General features: G+C 44.8%; 1 protein-coding gene across 3 annotated transcripts in view; it reads right to left on the minus strand.

Annotated features, from left to right (window-relative positions):
- The window catches only part of TRPM8 (transient receptor potential cation channel subfamily M member 8), a 101,541-nt gene that overhangs the window by 67,319 nt on the left and 13,040 nt on the right, over positions 1-21,182 (minus strand). For all 3 annotated transcript variants that reach the window (XM_082395543.1, XM_082395542.1, XM_082395541.1), the window contains exons 3-8: positions 12,555-12,628; positions 7,620-7,776; positions 6,002-6,179; positions 3,289-3,461; positions 2,248-2,422; positions 1,144-1,211 (exon numbers count right to left, since the gene is read on the minus strand). In XM_082395543.1, the coding sequence (XP_082251669.1) occupies positions 1,144-1,211; positions 2,248-2,422; positions 3,289-3,461; positions 6,002-6,179; positions 7,620-7,776; positions 12,555-12,628 (825 nt within the window). The remainder of the gene's footprint in view (positions 1-1,143; positions 1,212-2,247; positions 2,423-3,288; positions 3,462-6,001; positions 6,180-7,619; positions 7,777-12,554; positions 12,629-21,182) is intronic.

Consider the following 21,182-nt stretch of genomic DNA (forward strand, 5'->3'; position numbering starts at 1 on the left):
AAAAGAAAAATATATTTGCTTTCTGGATAAACACCTACCACATTTTTATTTCCTTGATAAAAATCACAGAGACCAGCAGAGGAGAACCAGGTATGAAAAATTTTAATCACTTGACAACAAAACAAAGTGATGTACACGTGGGTACAGAAGAAACTGTGAAGCCCCTTCCTTTAGCCAGGAGTGATGTCTTCCTTAGAGAAGACGTTGGCCATAAAGAGTGCGGTGCCTTCATCAAATCAGAGTGAGATCCATCTTCACCTCACTACCTGTGCTACAGGTGGGTGTCGGGGCTGTGCTGGGGCGGAAGTGGCGATGATAAGAGAGTGAGGTGAAGGATGAAGGGATGAAGTGTTCAGCAGGCAGTTTCTCCTCCCTCTCTCCTCTCTCCTGTGGATTCTGTGGGTTGTGAATTGGCTGAACAGACCTTGTGGGAAATGCTATAAAAATGCAGTACTCTAGGTCAGGAGCAGGTTGCTGGAAACCATAATTCTAAATCTAAAATCTGAGAGATAATAAACGTAACCATCTTCAATTACTTTTTCTCCATCTCTCTTCCTCTGTAATGTGACTGCTTCTTCAAGCATTTCCATATTGACTGTTTCACAATGAAAAAAAATCTCTATTTTAATTTCTCTCTGAAAAGTCTTTAGGTGCTTAATAGATACCTGTTGATGAATGAATGCATGTTGATGAATGATAGATGAATGAATGAATCACTGTTATAGAAAAGAATAAACAAACAGAAGCATTAGATTATGATTCCAAATAACTCTGCCAGAAATTTCATGTAACTCCAGGTGTATATGATCATGGGGTGGCCATGGTTTTCCAACATATGCGCTGGTTATGGTCACTAAGTCCTGTGAGTTCACGTCAAGCCTTCCCTTTGGCAGGTTGATGGCCAAAGAGAGCAGTAAGTGCACAGACTATTCATGTTGCTACAAACTCTCTTCCTAAATTTTCTCAGCTGAGGAAACAACTTAAGCCTGTTAGGGCAACACTGTGTGATTGGGAAAATGCTACCTACTTGCTGTAGAAAAGAAATTAGTCGTGTTAGATTAGGTGAACCCCAAAGCCCTGAAAATGCAAATTTTTTGAGTAAGCTTGTTGACTGATCTTCTAGAAAACCAAACCAAGACTCACTTTCAAAGTCTCTTTCCCACCTCCTTGGGCAAAACACACAATGGGGATCTTGCCACCATAGTTGGAATCTGTAAAATATAAAACGTAAAACTTATTTTGGGCACATCAGAAATATTCACCTACCTCAAGGAAGTGGTGGACCCCATGAGCCCAGGGTGTGGGGTGATGGCTGCAGATCTCACAGACTTGACCATCTACCAGCTGATCACAATGGGTGCATCTCTGTGCTCCAAACCAGTAATAGCATGACACAGGTCACGTTGCAATTTGTTACTGATATTTAAAATGCCAAAGTCTGTGAATGACTGACTTTTGCTAATATACATTAGGCCAGGTTCAAGTTTATCTTTAGAATAATTACACTTTCACTCATTTGCATAATCCTATGCTTTCTTGAGTGGGTGAAAAATTTGCATAACTATGTGTTCTTTCCAGTGAGAGTATTGCATATATAAATGTCTTCCTTTAGAGAAAGGAAAAAGGTTGAGATTATCTCCAACAAGTCCCTGTGATGGAGTCTATCACTAGATCACGAAGTAATCTGGTTCCACAACAGGACACATCTCAGCAATAGGAAGAGAGAGAGTTATTTATCACTTGCCATAGCAAATAAAGGCTTTCACTCAACTGCTGCATTCTCCCCTTGAAACCAGTGTTTTAGGTGGTTCTAGTATATAGAAGTAGCCAATAACCAAAGAAGTAAACCATCTAACAGTTAAGCTAGTGGGTTGGTTTTTATCGCCTCTATCCTAGCTAACCGCATTGCTTTGTCAGCACAAATTTGCCATTGCAAATTTTACTTTATTCTTAAATGTTGTCGAGCAGAATGGACAGCAGGTTCTCTATACTGGGTGGGACAAACCAGGGGAGGACGAGGCAGCATTTGTCAGTGTTCCAGCACGTTGAAGGGTACATATCAGAGTTACCTAGGCAGGAGCACCTCTAGTATATTAAAGAAGAGATGTAACAGCCCTTCTTTGGCAATAGAACATCGAATTGGGTGAGTTCACCATTCTTTACTCAATAATTGGGAGCTATTGTTGGTGCTGCTGCTGCTGCTCTTGTTAGGATGTTTGTCTAAGGCCCCACCTCCTCAACACTGACCTTGAATAGTGCGCTCGGAGATGTACTTCTCCAGCTGATCCCGGAGCTTTGCCTCGACTGCGGGGTGTCCATGGCAGCCGTTGTCCACGAGCAGCAGGTGGGTGTGATTGTTGTCTAGGATGTACAGAGGGTCTCTCTTGAAGTCATCCATAATGTACTGGGCTGAAAAATATCCCTGAAAGGCACAGAGAAGACTTGTCTTTGAGGTTTATTTGTTGGCCAAAACGCATGATGACATTTTCACAGGTTCATATTAAGGGTAACCCTTTGGGTTCAACTACACTGATGCTCTTCCCAGATTCCTAAGTGCAGAAGGGTCTTAGAGGTCTTATAGTACAGGCCATCATTTTAAATATGAAGAAATGAAGGCTCATAATGGTTGCATCACTTGCTATTGTCACGTAAATAACCGGTGGCATGTAAGAATCAGATTCTAATCCATTTCTTGTTCCATTGCCCTGTGCTCTTTAGTATAAATTCATTGAAACTGATAGCATTCAGGAAAGTGTGTGTGTGTGTGTGTGTGTGTGTGTGTGTGTGTGTGTGTGTATCCAGACACATACATTTGTATGTGTGTGTGTCTGGATAAGGTAGAGGTAGACATTGATACACACACACACATATTTGTCTGTAATCCATCATATGCCAAGACCTAAGACAGCGTCTAGGGATTAGAAAATGAATAAGATGGAGTCCTAGCCCTTGAGGAGCACATAGTTACAGGACCATGAAAAGAGGCAATTAAATAGATACTTTGTCCTTGCACTTAATACCAGCGAATAAAAAACTAAAGAACTGACTCTAACAGGTTTTGCTGGGAACAAATCTTAATGAACAAAACACATCCACTGGTAACTCCTTCCCAGGAGTTCTTTGATTATGTCATCCTTGTTTTTAATTCCTGAGGTTCCAAAGGAACCTTGTAAGGCCGACTTCCTTATGAGCTGACTCCATCCCAGAGCCCCAGCGTTCAGGCCAGAGCCCTGTGCCGTGGTCTTTCTCCCCCGTGACCCCGCAGACCCCCTCATGTCCAGCCCATACCTCGACATCACAATTCCTGATGAGGGGTTCCCTGTTGGAGACCATGCCCCAAGCCGCGATGCCAATGGCCACTATGTTCTCCTCTGAATTCCTGCTGATGGTGTTATCTCTCACTACCTCTCCAATGTACTTCATCAGTCCATAATGGGTGCCTCCAGTGAGAATCCAGGCACCTGTCGACAAGAGAGAAGAACAAACGCTCAGCTGGCTCTGCATAAGTTTCCCATCCTTTGCTCGACCCCTAAAGAAGCCCCACCCGTGAGCGCTAGGACGTGGCATTACTGGCCACACTTTGGACTGGGCTTGACCTCTGACCGTATAGAAAGGAAGGAGAAGAAGATCTCCAAGTTTCTAAGAGATGCTGTTTTAAAAACAATACGGATTCTGGACCGCACTCTAGACCCGCATCATCAGACTCTGGGAAGTGGGACCAGGGCACCTGCCTCTTTAACCAGCCTCTTGGGTAGATCTTTTATGGGTAATGAATGCCTGGCCTGAGCCTTTGAGCAAGTTCGGCAACGTCATCATGGAAAGCAGAGCGGTCTGCTCCCAGAGCCCCCTCAGGGATCCTGGTGATCTTCCTGGCCTGACCCTGGTGCCTACGATTTAACTTCACAATTGCACAGCTTTGCACACTGGTATTTTAAGGTTTTTATTTGATGATTTTTGCAGTGTCAAAGGTGTTGCACAGTTTTGTTTTTGTTTTCAGAATTGAAGTAAATAATACCTACAAAATATTATCTCATAATAATAGAATCTAAAGTTGGAAATGCCCCTAGGCTAATATGCTACCCACGCAGGAATCCAGCCTGAGGCTGGGTCACCAGCCTCCCCTGATTAGCTCTGGTAACGGAAGCCTCAGGGGTCCCGGAGCAGCCCCCTCCCCCAGCTGTTAAAAAGTCCTTTTGTTCATTTTTGTCTCCATTCTCTAATTTTGCTACAGTCTTCCTGATGAGGAACTAATTTAGTCCTCTCCCACATAAAAGTCCTTCCAATATTTTAAGGTAAATGTGATGTAGTTCTTAGAAGTTTCAGACCCAATTCCTTCAGCCAGCTCTCACTGGAGGTGAACTCCAGACCCCTTGGCAGCCAGCCTCCTTCCAGCAGACAGATTTCAGTTGTCAACATCTCCCTTTCAAATGAGGCAATGGGAGGCATAGTAGCTCTCCACAAGGAGACAAGTAACCTCCCTGCTCTGGCCCCTCACTTCATCTAAGTAGATGTCCCAGACCGGGGACTTTTGTCTGCTTTGTTCTACTCTATTCCCAGCACCTAGAACAATTCCTGACACATAGCAGGCATTTAAGAAGCATTTGCTGAATGAATGAATTATGTATGTTCAGATCTAGTAGTAAGGAAGTTGAGTTGCTGGGTTTCATAACAAAGTAACTACCTACTGTGTGGTCCCCTCTGACTGGTCAGGAAATTAAGAATAAATGGGGGAGGGGTGCCACAGTTTCTTCTTGACATTAAGGAAAAACGTATCTGAAACAAGACATGCTTCCTTAGTTCTGTCAACTAATATTCTTAATAAAGAAGTTTTTAAAATGTTAGCCTTAGATAAACTAATAAAATAAAGGTTAGGCTTTGATACATGGAATCTAATCTTGAAATTAGAGTTTAACATTCTAGTTAAACTCAAATGGAAGTAAGGCTGCAAAAACAATTTGCCTATACTCTTCAAAAATGTCCTGAAAGACTGAAAAAAGCTAAAGAGTAGTTCCAGACTAAAGAAAGGTTTTCAGTTTCCTGTGATATGAAAAGCTAAATGGATCGGAATCCAGACGGAGAAAAAAAATTTTTTTTCTCTTAAGACATTGTTAGGATAATTAGCAAAACTAAACCAAGGACTGTTTGTTAGATAACAGTGTTGGTCAAGGTTAACTTTCTCAGGTTTGCTAGTTGTATCGGGTTATCTGAGAGAACACCCCTGTCCTTCAGGGAGGCTCACATATTTAGGCACTAAGGGTTATGATACCTGAAATTTACTCGCAGGTGATTTTTTAAAAATCATAATATTTGGATATTTACAGAGAGAGAGAAGATTAATATGGGAAAATGTTAACAATTGGTGAGCCTAAGTGAAGGGGGTACAGATACTCCTTGTATTATTCTTCCAACTCTCCTGTAGGTCTGCCATTTTTCATAATAAAAAGTTAAAAAGAAAAAAAATAAGCTGAATATTTCAAATAACAAAGCCACGATTATTTGTTTTGATCTCCATCAGACAGTTACCTGGTGCTTACAACCTGCCAGGCACTAACACTATTTCCAAAACACACCAAAGAGCAAACGAATGAAACTTTCCTTTTAGATTCGCCAGAACACTCTGGGTAAAAGTTCACATGTAAAAATAACAAAATGAACGTTTTAGATTAAAAGAAACATAAAATTACCCACAAGGAAGCTCCTTGACGCTGATTTTAAAGAGCTACTGTGTCCCCACCCTCCACCTACCCCCTCACCATCGGCCAGAGCTCCCGGTCTGTCCCTTCATTGAAGGATCTTGCTTTTAATTAAGATAATGATTAATCATACAGTTCTAGAGCATCTGGAGTCTGCGCATGATTGCAAAGGAGAATCTCGTTCCGTCTCTGAAGACGCTGCGCAGCCTGGATGGACAAACCCGCGGGCGCAAGGTCCCCGCCGCCGCAGGGACGGTCCCGTGGCTGCAGCAGCGACAGCCGCGTGGACGCAACGGGGACCGACGCACCTTTCGACTGCGCGATGTAGATCAGGCGGCTGAAGATCTTGCGCATGCGCGGCTTCAGGGCGAAGTTTTTGGCGCCGCCGGTCACCGAGATGACCAGGTTGGGCGTTTTCAGGTGCCAGTGCTGGGTCAGCAGCTCGTAGAGGGTTTCCGCGTCCGTGTCGCAGGACAGTCGGATATACTGTGGGGAAGAGGGGAAGCATCAGTATCGCAGGTGTTCTCCTGATGGTGGGGCTTAGCCCGGTTTACCTGCCCCTTGGGGAGAGGGGAGCGCCTTGCAGCCGAGGAGCGTCCCCTTGGGGAAGTGGAAGGAAGGCAGTGGAGTGGGGGCGGGTGTGGGTGCCCCTGCAGGGACCCCCCCCCCCCAAGCCGGCTGGAGAACTTGGGACTTTATCCTAAAGGGAGTGGAGCACGTGTGAGGCGTTCTAAGCAGAGTAGAAGCCGGATGGGATTTACAGGTTAGCGAGTCCTCCAGCGGTAGTGTTGACTATGGGACAAGACAGGTAGCGAGAGATGCAGGGAGGTGAGATAGTGGTGGCCCGTCCTGGGACAGAGGCCTTCGGAACAGACAGAGTGGACAGAGCCGGGTCACCTTCCAGGGCTGCAACGGCAGGGCCTGGGGAGGTGAGGAGTCAAGGCCCAGCTTCCAGCTGCCCGAGGATGGTTGTGTCACTGGCACAGAGGACACAGGAGGGTTTAAGGAGACTGTTAATAATTGCCAACTGAAAACTGGCATTGCCATCTGCCTCTACAAGGATGAAGTCAACAGCCACTGCAGTCGCTGACCTTCAGCACACCCTGAAAGGAGGTCAGGGTGCAGATCAGGAATGAGGCCCTCTGTGCTCTGGGAAAAACTGGCAGAACAGGCCTTCAGATAGTTAGATACTTTTCAGAAGATTTTATGAGCCCAAATTCTTGTATCTCCTCGTATCTGGAAAAGCACTAAAATCGTTAACGGAGACATCTGCTCCTTGTGACGAGCAAGAAAGCTCTGCCAAAATGTGAGCTTGACTGCGCGTCCCCCCTTCACTAAAATCATAGATAACACTGCCCCCGCCCCCTTTGGAGCAGTTCCTCAGAGCCATCTGAGACGCTGTCTCCTGGGCTATAGTCCTCATTTTGCCCCAAATAAAACTTAACTCACAACTCTCATGTTGTGCTTTTTTTTTTTTTTCATTGGACATAATCATTAAACATCTTTGTAGAATCCTGTGTAAGAGCCTGCAGTGTGACTGTGTAGAGGAAAATGTCACCTTATTCAAGGCCACATTTATTCTCAAGAATGTCACACACCAAACTAAACCGGATGATTCACAAGTGCATTTGTCGGGCCTTTTGTAGCAGTGAGGGCCAGTGTGGATGTCACATGAGCCTGCCCTGTGCCTGGAGAAAAGACCCTCAGTGACAAGCCAGTCATCACCCGTGGAGTGTTGCTATGGCACATAATCCAATCACAGCTTTTGATTTTCACGAGATTTATCTTTTTCTGCAATCATTTTTGGATTGACTACCCATCTCTCCCGCCTCCACGCGTACTATTAGACAATTCAAGGTAACTCAAGGTAGCCCACACCATGTTAGCATATGGATTAGCTAGTTCAAGTAGGAAAGCATTGCTTACCTTCCCTTTCTTCCCCAGAGTCTCAAATTGAATATCCCCAAAAGCATCAGTGGGAAATTCCTTGGTGTGTTTCTTGTAATTCCATTTCTCATTTTGGTTGATCTGGGTGCCTTCTATGTGCTGGCTCTGGGTATAGCCACACTTGCACACATTTTCCCTGAGTGGAAGGATATTGACGGGAAGGAATAGCTTTCATTAAACCTGCTTAAATATTTCATCACGTTTCTTAGAATAGACCACACACGATTAGCTTAAATAAACACAAAAAGAGATTTCACCATCACATCTAATTTTCAGACTATTTTCATCATCTCAGTTGGTTGTTTAAAAACTATCTTGGTGGGCTTCCCTGGTGGCGCAGTGGTTGAGAATCCGCCTGCCAATGCAGGGGACACGGGTTCGAGCCCTGGTCTGGGAAAATCCCACATGCCGCGGAGCAACTGGGCCCATGAGCCACAACTATTGAGCCTGCGAGTCTGGAGCCTGTGCTCCGCAACAAGAGAGGCCACGATAGTGAGAGGCCCACACACCGCGATGAAGAGTGGTCCCCGCTGGCCGCAACTAGAGAAAGCCCTAGCACAGAAATGAAGACCCAGCATAGCAATCAATCAATCAATCAATCAATCTTTAAAAAAAAGAAAAACAAAAAACTATCTTGGTGTTTTACCCCTGTGACATGGAAGATCCAGGCAATACAATACAATTGTATCTCCGCTGAGAAAGAAGAAAGCATGAATGCAGGGAGAGGTGGGGATAAAAGACAAACAGAGAAGAGTCCTTGAGCCCCCACATGCTCCAGCCACGGTCCTAACAATTCTAGACTCCCAGCCACTTCTCTCGCTCAGGTTCTGCATGGCATTTCTATTTCCTTAGAGTAAATCTCCCCATTTAGGTTATGCTAGCTCGGGTTCCTTGCAACTGAAAGTCTTAATTACTATAGAGTATGGAAATTATCTGTATTTAAAAATATATGTCAAAACATTCAATATTTTCTAGAGCTATAAAAATTGAGCTAGAACCTGGATCCAAAGTCACTCCTCCACCAGAAATCTTGCCTCTTTCGGAACAGTTGCCTGGGGCATCACTCAGTTTGGCCAAGAAAAAAAAAGTCAACCAGAATTGATTACAATTGCCTTAGCCTTTTCTCTAACTAAGCCCGGGGGCACTTCCTGAGCCAAGGCTGCTCCCAGCGATCTCAGGGTTCTCCTCACTAGGGTCCAAGTTGGCTTCCTCCCCTCTCTCTTTAGCTGTTACTGTCCCACTCTCCTTTGGGGTCTGTCCACACCCACCCAAGTTCATTGCAGGATTGGGGAGGGAATTCCCTGCCCCACCTGTCTTTGCTACAACTGAAGACCGACTCTCGAGCCCTTTTCCCTTCCAAGGGTAGGGGTGTGTCTCGGGTGACCTCTGTCTCCATCTTGATGATGGGGCTGGTAGCCCTCCAAGCACCAATGTACATGAACTGGCTTACAAATGGAGAAGAGGCAGGAAGAATTCCAGGAAGGCGTCAGGAGCACAGATACATGGAGGAGGCAAAGGAGTGACAGAGAGGGGAGACGGAGAGGACGGGAGAGCGTCAGGACGCTAGTTCTACCCCTCAGGACAAGTCTGAATCCTTTGGAGCTACACTGTCAATATAGTAGCCAGTAGCCATGTGTGGCAATTTACTTTAAATGTAATTTAATTTAACTTAATTTGAAAATTCAATGCCGTGGTTGCACTAGCCACGTTTCAAATGCTCACTAGTCACAAGTGGCTAGTGTCTACCATATGGGACGATGCACATAAAGAATATTTCTGGGACTTCCCTGGTGGCGCAGTGGTTAAGAATCCACCTGCCAACGCAGGGGACAGGGGTTTGAGCCCTGGTCCAGGAAGATCCCACATGCCGCGGAGCAACTAAGCCCATGCACCACAATTACTGAGCCTGCACGCTAGAGCCCGCGAGCCACAACTACTGAACCCGCATGCTGCAACTACTGAAGCCCATGTGCCTAGAGCCAATGCTCCGCAACAAGAGAAGCCGCCGCAATGAGAAGCCCGCGCACCGCAACAAAGAGTAGCCCCCGCTCGCCGCAACTAGAGAAAGCCCACGCGCAGCAGCGAAGATCCAACGCAGCCAAAAATAAATTAAATAAATTTTTTTAAAGTTTTTTTGATTTAAAAAAAGAATATTTCCATCATAGTAATAATAGAAAGTTCCATTACACAGAGCCCGTTACAGCAAAAGTAATGTTCTTCCTTTTTCTACCTAGAACCCAGCCTGGCCGAGGCAGTGAGAACTGAAGAGAATAAACCCAGATCCAGGGACTTACAGCCTCAGGAGTGCCAGGAGGTGGCCCCTAAGCTGGACAGCAGTGCCTCAGAGGGTACCTGGCAAGAGGAGCCATGGTCCGCCGTCACTGCCTAGTGACCACACAAGAAACAGACATCCGAAAGGGTTTAAAGTAGAGAAACATGAGTGGTCTGGGCTTAGCACATGTGAAGCGGCTCTGGGGAGATTTGGGGCAGCCTATGTCAGCTGATGTGGCAAGTAGCTGCAAAATTACAGTATCACTATTACTAGTCATTTCCCTTGATTCACTTGTCCGATGAGTAATTCAGATTACGCAGAGCATCCCCACTGCTGATGGAGAGATGAAAATAATAAATACAAGATGTTAAAATCTTATAGAGTCTTGACTCTGGTCTATAACCTTGGGTCCCCTCTGACATGGGCACTGGAAGACCCTGAGGTTTTCCTGTCCTGTGCTGGTGTTGTGGAGGGCGGGGACTGCTCACCACATCTCCCTTTATATGGGGCCAGACTTGAGTGGTAGTCAAGCACCATAAGGTGGGCAGCCATAGGTTTCCCTACCTTGCATCCACTTCTCCTTCTGCTAGTAGGAACACCCTGATTTTCCTTTGAGGAATCATCCTTTCCACACCAGGTCCATGTGGACACAACACCCAAGGCTGGCCAGTCACATATTCCACTGCCCAGTTGCAGCGATTAGAGTGGGTGCCTGACCCGTGCCAGGCCAATAAGAGCCATGAACATGAGCCCAGGACTTTGGGTGGAATTGCTAGGAACAAGGCCCTCTTTCCCCTCACTGGGAAGCTGAAAAGGTGTCAGCCAGAGTTGTGGTGTCCATTTTGCCCCCATTAATAAGGAGCCTGCCCACCCAGAGAAGGACAGACCACAGGTAGAAAGAGGGAGGGTCTCGGTGACACTGAGCCCTGGATGTGGCTGTCCCATTACAATCACCGCTCACTTAGGCCAATTAGACTGGATATCTGCAACTGACAAGGTGCTGACGATTACAGTCGGCCCGAGACGGGATTGTTCTTAGAAGGGGCAGGAGCTGGGCATAAAAGGAATGCACAAGGAGGAATCAGAAAACTGAGTTCAATCCTTCATCTATCCCCTGCCAGCCGTGTGACCCTGGGTAAAACACTGAGCCCCTCCAGGCCTCACTTGCCTTGTCAGTCAAATGATAACAGCTACCTTGCAGGGCAGTTGTAGAATTAGTAGTCAAGTACATGAGTCCCCACGACATAGCCAATGCCCAATAAATATTTGTTGAATGAGTGAACGAATCCAAACAGTGTTTTCTACCAGTCAAACAAATAGATTAACAGCAAAATCTTTCAGGGAAACATGTGGGGAATAAATAGCTGACTCACAGAGTTTATACTCTGTCAAAATGACTCATAATGACTAAGTTTATACCAATGACAAAATAGAGATCTCTTAGTTTTTCCAATGTTCGCTTTCTAGTTCGTACAAAGTAGGAAAACACATTGATTGAGAACTTTCTGCGGCAGGAATTTTATGTATCGTCCCACGGCACCCTTACTACAACCCAGGAGGTGTACCTTGCCAGCGGTTTAGGATAAGAGGATTCAGTTCAGAAAAGAGAATAATTGGTTCAAGCTCATGCAGTGAGCAGGCAGCCGGGCCAAGGTTGGACCCAACGCTGATTCTAAGGCTCCTGCTCCTATTGCCTTCCTCTGTGCACTGCCTCCGTTCAACAGAGTCAGTGCTTTCATTGCAAACTACAGCAGCAACTAAACAATCAGTTAATAGCTGGACTATTCTATATAGAATGGATAAACAACAAGGTCGTACCGCATGGCACCAGGAACTATATTCAATATCCTATGGTAAACCATATTGGAAAAGAATATTTTGAAAAGAAGGTATCTATGTTCATAACTGAATCACTTTGCTGAAATTAACACAACTTTGTAAATCAACTACACTTCAATTTAAAAATATTAACAGCTAGACTCTCTCCTATCACCAGTAAGCAAAAGAGAGGGGGCAGAGAGGAAAAAGATGAGAGCGAAGGAGGACTAAAATCACTTCGTTAGATCCCAGGGCACCTTCTGTGGGAAACACCAGAGGTCAGCCCACATATCACTGGCCCACTAGGTAGCATTCGCTGAGGACCTCCTGTGGGCAGAGCTACTGGAGGTGCTCCCCAAGGTTTTTGTGACTCAGCCTCGATGTTTCAAAACACACGAGATTCAGAGAAGATGAACACCCGATCAGATGGGAAGGGCCACAGTCAACAGCCTGACAGAGGAGCCAGTCAGATTGCCACGTGTGCGCAAGTCTGGGGTCTCCTGCCAACCGCTATGAAACAACAAGGTTCACTGCCGTGGCCACTCCGGTGGGCTCCCAGGCTCGTGGGAATATCAAAGAGAGTGACAGCCTGTCTTGGAGCCTTTACCAACTACTGACAAAGCTTAAAATATGAAATGAAATGATACCTCTCCAGGGACAAGCTGCTTGCCAAATTCTTCCTGTTCACACACCGTTTCTGAGAATTGCAGATGCAAACAACTTGAATAATGAACTAGTGATCAATTTGTTTGTCAGTTGTCATGGCTGTCAATAATTTATTTTTGAACATGGTAGCAAAAAACGGAGGCAAAATAGTTGCTTACGTGGCCTTGGAATCTTTGGTAAAGAAGACACATTCCCGTTTCTTAATATTTGCTTGAATGAAATTCACCAAGTCCTTTGGAGAAAGAACATTGGAACAACACGTCACTAATCTGTTCTCACCCCCTGCTGCTCTTCATGAATGACTTAAACCTACTTCAAAGGTTTTAAGGATTCACCACACATCCATAGCAACCAGCATCCATTCATGCTTTTAGAGTACACAAAGTTTGTAAAAAGAGGCATACGTTTACATTTTTATAACTAAATGCAAATTTTTCTAAAAGTTACTTGGCATCATCTTGTAACAAATGTCATTATATACATACAAAGTATGTTTTTCTGACTCTAAGGCAACTGCGGGAATATAAGCATACATTGATAGTTTAGCATAAATAATGTTTTATTGCAGATTCTAGTTCCTCTTACGCTTGCTTTTTAAAAGAAGATATATTCCAAATGCTCCTTCCAGAGTTGCATCTGTCCCCCCATGGGCAAGGTGGTAAGGCATATCTGGGACCTAATTCTGACAAACAATGGAACGCTTCCCTTTAGTTGGCAGAAACAAACCCCTTGGAGACAGCTGAAGAATACTTCGAAAATATTTACACTCCTCAAAGTGGGAGAAGATATTTGCAACGTATATTAATCATCATAAGATTGGTAAATAGAATATATAAAAGACCGTAAGTCCCTAAGAATAAGACAGACAACCTCATGGGAAAAACGCAAAAGACATGAGCAGGCATTAAATAAAAGAGGACACACAGATGTGTGAAAAGGAGCTCAACCTTGTCAGTAATGAGGCATATGTGAAGTGAAACCACAATGACATCCCATTACACACCCACCAGGCTGGAAAAATTGAGAAGCCATTGGCACCAAATGCCAGTGAAGAGCCAGCCAGGGGGCCTCAGCCCCCTATGGGCGGTGAGTGAATTGGCTCGACCACTCTGGGAAACTGTCCACCACTGTCCCCTAGAGATAGTCCCTGTGTCCCGTGAATGACCTGCAAGCTCAGATGCCTGGCACCGCGCTGCCAGCTTTAGGGGTTTGTCTTGTTCCGTGGAGGTGGGGCTGGCAGCCCAAACTAACTTCCCTTAGGTCACCGGGCGCCAGCAGTTCTCAGACAATGTCATGTGGGTTTGCCCCCCGGCTTTGCACCAAAGCCAGGCCTGACTCCTCACCCCCCCACAATGAGGTCACCACGAAAAGGGAGGCGGCAGTCCCTCTCCTGGAAGAAGGTCCACCACGCCTTCAGCAGTCTCCCCCTTTGCTAGCCCCTACCACCACCAACGTACGTCCTGAGACATCAGAGCATGGGGACCACGTGCCCCAAGTTTCCCCCAGAAGTCCTGTGTCTTAACCCCAGTTCCCATGAGGGAAAGGTGTTCGCCTTTACCCATCGGCCTCAAGCCGAAGAACCTTCTCCAGAGAGAACATCCCACATCCAGGAAGGTTCAAAGTGGCCCTGCTCCTAATAGCAAAACCCGAAACCCAAATGTTCAACCCGCTTAGGCTGGACAAACTTGCACAGGATGGGGCGTGGCCCAGCAGGAGTGAATCATGACACCTGGCAACACAGAGGGACCACAAACACAGGATGGTGAGCAAGAAATGAATTCACAAAGGAATACTTATTGTGTAATTCCACAAATATCAAAACAGACAAAACAAAGCCATGTATTGTTTACGGACATATATTCAAATCATAAGCTTATAAATAAAAGCAGGACCAGGGAACACAAAATTCAGGATAGCTGTCGCCTTCGGCATGGAGGGCACGTGGGGGACTCCTGAAAAGGGCTGATGGTGGGTGCAAGCGTGTTCATTTTATTATTCTTCCTTAGGCTGGGAATTTACATCTGCATGTTCTTTTCTACAAATAATAAAAATGTAGAGAGCAAAAATAAATCCTACACTCATCTGAACGCGAAGAATTTTGAAAACCTGTGATGCCCTTTCTTCCTCAGAATATCTTCTAGCTCTTCACTAATTTTAAGTCTACTTAACACAGATGAAGAAAACTCAACAGTATAAGCTTATATGTATAAGCTTGTGAAATCGATGATGGTGGAGGAGGGGTGGTGATAAAAACTGCCTTGTTGCTGAAAGTTCCCTCTGGGGACTTCCCTGGCGGTCCAGTGGTTAAGACTCACGCTTCCACTGCAGGGGGCATGGGTTAGATCTCTGGTCGGGGAACTAAGATCCCACATGCCATGAGGCGTGGCCAAAAAAAATTTTTTTTAATTAAAAAATAAAGGCCTTAAAAAAAAAAAAGTTCCCTCTGAAAAATGTACTTTGCAAAGGTGTAATTATTCTCAGGGGCAAACAGGACCCCCTGCCCCCTGCCATAACTGGGATGTACTTGGGTGATCTCAGAAATTCTACCCACAGGGCAGCTGGCATCTCTGAGGGGAGCAGGAAATCCATCCAGAAATCCCATGGGAGCCCAAAGGAGCAGGGCAAGGGAGAGCCAGCCTTTGTCTCCCAGAGGCACCCACACCTGCGTCCAAGTGTGATCTGGAAAGGCCTTTTCTGCCCTCCCAGAGGTCTGTCACTGCGGGAGGCTGGAGGAGGGAGCATTGGAGAGGCCACCAGCGCCCTCTGCCCACTGTGTAATTCTCACCGGACCAGGGTCAAGGTGACGGCAGGTGCAAAATCTAAGGAGGTGCAGGGTGTTGGGAGTGGCAAGTGCACGGGCGCCCCCGAGAACCCCACCCAGCAGATCAAAATACTGACATGCCCAGCACCCCAGAAGCCCCCGCCCAGTCCCTCCTCCTTCCTTTTTCCAAAGTTAGCCACTGCCCCGACTTTTAACACTCTAGTCGGCGGAAGCTTGGTACCAGACGGGAACGTTGTCTTTATTTCCTGACAAATGAGAGTATTCTCTAGGACGTGAGAGTGAACAGAAATCCTGCGGGAATCACTCGAGGTGGCTGGGGGATGGAAGAGGCAGCGCAGCACAGCGGGAAGCCTTCTGCCGGGCCCACCACCCCGAGTCCGCTCACCCCTAAGCAACAGCTCAGTGCGTCTCTATGTCCTGAAGGCAGCATGGACACGGGCCTGGAAGGAGGAGAGACAGGTGCCACGGAGAACAGCTAGAAGCTACGGCAAGAACAAATGCAGACCCAGAATGAGCCCCCGGCCACAGAGTTGAAGAAAAGGACTTCAAGAATCACTTCCGGGACGAGGCAAGATGGCAGAAGAGTAAGACGCGGAGATCACCTTCCTTCCCACAGATACAGTAGAAATACATCTACACGTGGAACTGCTCCTACAGAACACCCACTGAACGCTGGCAGAAGACCTCAGACCTCCCAAAAGGCAAGAAACTCCCCACGTACCCGGGTAGGGCAAAAGAAAAAAGAAATAACAGAGACAAAAGAATAGGGACGGCACCTGCACCAGTGGGAGGGAGCCGTGAAGGAGGAAAGATGTCCACACACTAGGAAGCCCCTTTGCGGGCGGAGACTGCGGGTGGCGGAGGGGGGAAGCTTCAGAGCCACGGAGGAGAGCGCAGCCACGGGGGTGCGGAGGGCAAAGCGGAGAGACTCCCGCACGGAGGCTCGGCGCCGAGCAGCACTCACCAGCCCGAGAGGCTTGTCTGCTCAGCCGCCGGGGCGGGCGGGGCTGGGAGCTGAGGCTCCGGCTTTGGTCGGATCTCAGGGAGAGGACTGGGGTTGGCGGCGTGAACACAGCCTGAAGGGGTTAGCGCACCACAGCTAGCCGGGAGGGAGTCCGGGAAAAGTCTACAGCTGCCGAAGAGGCAAGAGACTTTTTCTTGCCTCTTTGTTTCGCCGGTGCGCAAGGAGAGGGGATTCAGAGCGCCGCCTAAACGAACTCCAGAGACGGGCGCGAGCCGCGGCTATCAGCACGGACCCCAGAGACGGGCATGAGACGCTAAGGCTGCTGCTGCCGCCACCAGGAAACCTGTGTGCGAGCACAGGTCACTCTCCACACCGCCCCTCCGGGGAGCCTCTGCAGCCCGCCACGGCCAGCGTCCCGTGAGCCAGGGACAACTTCCCTGGGAGAACGCACAGCGCGCCTCAGGCTGGTGCAGCGTCATGCCGGCCTCTGACACCGCAGGCTCGCCCCGCCTCCTCCGTACCCCTCCCTCCCCGTGGCCTGGGTGAGCCAGAGCCCCCGAAGCAGCTGCTCCTTTAACCCCGTTCTGTCTGGGCTGGAACAGATGCCCTCAGGCGACCTACACGCAGAGGCGGGTCCAAATCCAAAGCTGAACCCTGGGAGCTGTGCGAGCAAAGAAGAGAAAGGCAAATCTCTCCCAGAAGCCTCAGGAGCAGCGGATTAAAGCTCCACAAACAACTAGATGTGCCTGCATCTGTTGAATACCTGAGTAGACAACGAATCAACCCAAATTCAGGAGGTGGACTTTGGGAGCAGGATATATTAATTTTTCCCCTTTTCCTTTTTTTGTGAGTGTATATGTGTATGCTTCTGAGTGAGATTTTGTCTGTATAGCTTTGCTTTCATCATTAGTCCTAGGGTTAGGTCCGTCCGTTTTTTTTTTGTTTTTTTTTGTTTTGTTTTTTTTTCTTTTTATCTTTTTTTTACTTAAAAATTTTTTTTCCTAATAAATGTTTTCTTAATAATTTTTTCCTTATATTCTATTTTTAGAAATTAAAAAAAATTTTTTAATAAGTTTTTTCATATTTTTTATTTTTAAAAATTAAAAATTTTTTGTCTTAATAAATTTTTTCTTAATTTTTTTCTTATGTTTTATTATAAAAAATTAATAAATCTATTTTTAAAAATTAAAAAAATTTTTTTTCTTAATAAATTTATTCTTAATTTTTTTTCTTATTTTTTATTTAATAGTTTTATTTTATTTTATTTTATTTTATCCTCTTTTTTTCTTTCTTTCTATTCTTTTCTCCCTTTCATTCTGAGCCATGTGGATGAAGGGCTCTTGGTGCTCCAGCCAGGCATCAGGGCTGTGCCTCTGAGGTGGGAGAGCCAACTTCAGGACACTGGTCCACAAGAGACCTTCCAGCTCCACGTAATACCAAACGGCGAAAATCTCTCAGAGATCTCCATCTCAACATCAAGACCCAGCTTCATTCAACGACCAGCAAGCTACAGTGCTGGACACCCTATGCCAAACAACTAGCAAGACAGGAACACAGCCCCATCCATTAGCAGAGAGGCTGCCTAAAATCATAATAAGGCCACAGACACCCCAAAACACACCACCAGACGTGGACGTGCCCACCAGAAAGACAAGATCCAACCTCATCCACCAGAACACAGGCACTAGTCCCCTCCACCAGGAAGCCTACACAACACACTTAACGAACCTTAGCCACTGGGGATAGATACCAAAAACAACGGGAACTACGAACCTGCAGCCTGTGAAAAGGAGACCCCAAACACAGTAAGATAAGCAAAATGAGAAGACAAAAAAACACACAACAGGTGAAGGAGCAGGGTCAAAACACACCAGACCTAACAAATGAAGAGGAAATAGGCAGTCTACCTGAAAAAGAATTCAAAATAATGATAGTAAAGATGATCCAAAATCTTGGAAATAGAATAGACAAAATGCAAGAAACATTTAACAAGGACGTAGAAGAACTAAAGAGGAACCAAGCAACGATGAAAAACACAATAAATGAAATTAAAAATACTCTAGACGGGATCAATAGCAGAATAACTGAGGCAGAAGAACGGATAAGTGACCTGGAAGATAAAATAGTGGAAATAACTACTGCAGAGCAGAATAAAGAAAAAAGAATGAAAAGAACTGAGGACAGTCTCAGAGACCTCTGGGACAACATTAAACGTACCAACATTCGAATTATAGGGGTCCCAGAAGAAGAAGAGAAAAAGAAAGGGACTGAGAAAATATTTGAAGAGATTATAGTTGAAAACTTCCCTAATATGGGAAAGGAAATAGTTAATCAAGTCCTGGAAGCACAGAGAGTCCCATACAGGATAAATCCAAGGAGAAACACGCCAAGACACATATTAATCAAACTATCAAAAATTAAATATAAAGAAAACATATTAAAAGCAGCAAGGGAAAAACAACAAATAACACACAAGGGAATCCCCATAAGTTTAACAGCTGATCTTTCAGCAGAAACTCTGCAAGCCAGAAGGGAGTGGCAGGATATACTTAAAGTGATGAAGGAGAAAAACCTACAACCAAGGTTACTCTACCCAGCAAGGATCTCATTCAGATTTGATGGAGAAATTAAAACCTTTACAGACAAGCAAAAGCTGAGAGACTTCAGCACCACCAAACCAGCTTTACAACAAATGCTAAAGGAACTTCTCTAGGCAAGAAACACAAGAGAAGGAAAACACCTACAATAACAAACCCAAAATATTTAAGAAAATGGGAATAGGAACATACATATCGATAATTACCTTAAATGTAAATGGATTAAATGCTCCCACCAAAAGACACAGACTGGCTGAATGGATACAAAAACAAGACCCATCTATATGCTGTCTACAAGAGACTCACTTCAGACATAGAGACACATACAGACTGAAAGTGAGGGGATGGAAAAAGATATTCCATGCAAATGGAAATCAAACGAAAGCTGGAGTAACAATTCTCATATCAGACAAAATAGACTTTAAAATAAAGACTATTACAAGAGACAAAGAAGGACACTATATAATGATCAAGGGATCGATCCAAGAGGAAGGTATAACAATTGTAAATATTTATGCACCCAACATAGGAGCACCTCAATACATAAGGCAAATACTAACAGCCATAAAAGGGGAAATCGACAGCAACACAATCATAGTAGGGGACTTTAACACCCCACTTTCACCAATGGACAGATCATCCAAAATGAAAATAAATAAGGAAACACAAGCTTTAAATGATACATTAAACAAGATGGACTTAATTGATATTTATAGGACATTCCACCCAAAAACAACAGAATACACATTTTTCTCAAGTGCTCATGGAACATTCTCCAGGATAGATCATATCTTGGGTCACAAATCAAGCCTTGATAAATTTAAGAAAATTGAAATCGTATCAAGAATCTTTTCCGACCACAACGCTGTGAGACTAGATATCAATTACAGGAAAAGATCTGTAAAACCTACAAACACATGGAGGCTACACAATACACTACTTAATAACGAAGTGATCACTGAAGAAATCAAAGGGGAAATCAAAAAATACCTAGAAACAAATGACAATGGAGACATGACGACCCAAAACCTATGGGATGCAGCAAAAGCAGTTCTAAGAGGGAAGATTATAGCAATACAAGCCTACATCAAGAAACAGGAAACATCTTGAATAAACAACCTAACCTTGCACCTAAAGCAATTAGAGAAAGAAGAGCAAAAAAACCCCAAAGCTAGCAGAAGGAAAGAAATCATAAAGATCAGATCAGAAATAAATGAAAAAGAAATGAAGGAAACAATAGCAAAAATCAATGAAACTAAAAGCTGGTTCTTCGAGAAGATAAACAAAATTGATAAACCATTAGCCAGATTCATCAAGAGAAAAAGGGAGAAGACTCAAATCAATAGAATTAGAAATGAAAAAGGAGAAGTAACCACTGACACTGCAGAAATACAAACGATCATGAGAGATTACTACAAGCAACTCTATGCCAATAAAATGGACAACCTGGAAGAAATGGACAGATTCTTAAAAATGCACAACCTGCTGAGACTGAACCAGGAAGAAATAGAAAATATGAACAGACCAATCACAAGCACTGAAGTTGAAACTGTGATTAAAAATCTTCCAACAAACAAAAGCCCAGGACCAGATGGCTTCACAGGCGAATTCTATCAAACATTTAGAGAAGAGCTAACACCTATCCTTCTCAAACTCTTCCAAAATATTGCAGAGGGAGGAACACTCCCCAACTCATTCTACGAGGCCACCATCACCCTGATACCAAAACCAGACAAAGATGTCACAAAGAAAGAAAACTACAGGCCAATATCACTGATGAACATAGATGCAAAAATCCTCAACAAAATATTAGCAAACAGAATCCAACAGCACATTAAAAGGATCATACACCATGATCAAGTGGGGTTTATTCCAGGAATGCAAGGATTCTTCAATATACGCAAATCAATCAACGTGATACATCATAGTAACAAACTGAAGGAGAAAAACCATATGATCATCTCAATAGATGCAGAGAAAGCTTTTGACAAAATTCAACACCCATTTATGATAAAAGCCCTGCAGAAAGTAGGCATAGAGGGAACTTTCCTCAACATAATAAAGGCCATATATGACAAACCCACAGCCAACATTGTCCTCAATGGTGAAAAACTGAAACCATTTCCACTAAGATCAGGAACAAGACAAGGTTGCCCACTCTCACCACTATTATTCAACATAGTTTTGGAAGTGTTAGCCACAGCAATCAGAGAAGAAAAACAAATAAAAGGAATCCAAATCGGAAAAGAAGAAGTAAAGCTGTCACTGTTTGCAGATGACATGATACTATACATAGAGAATCCTAAAACTGCCACCAGAAAACTACTAGAGCTAATCAATGAATTTGGTAAAGTAGCAGGATACAAAATTAATGCACAGAAATCTCTTGCATTCCTATATACTAATGATGAAAAATCTGAAAGTGAAATTAAGAAAACACTCC

The sequence above is a fragment of the Balaenoptera borealis genome (genome assembly GCF_965194805.1).
Source record: "Balaenoptera borealis genome assembly, chromosome: 6".
Classification (NCBI taxonomy): Eukaryota; Metazoa; Chordata; class Mammalia; order Artiodactyla; family Balaenopteridae; genus Balaenoptera; species Balaenoptera borealis.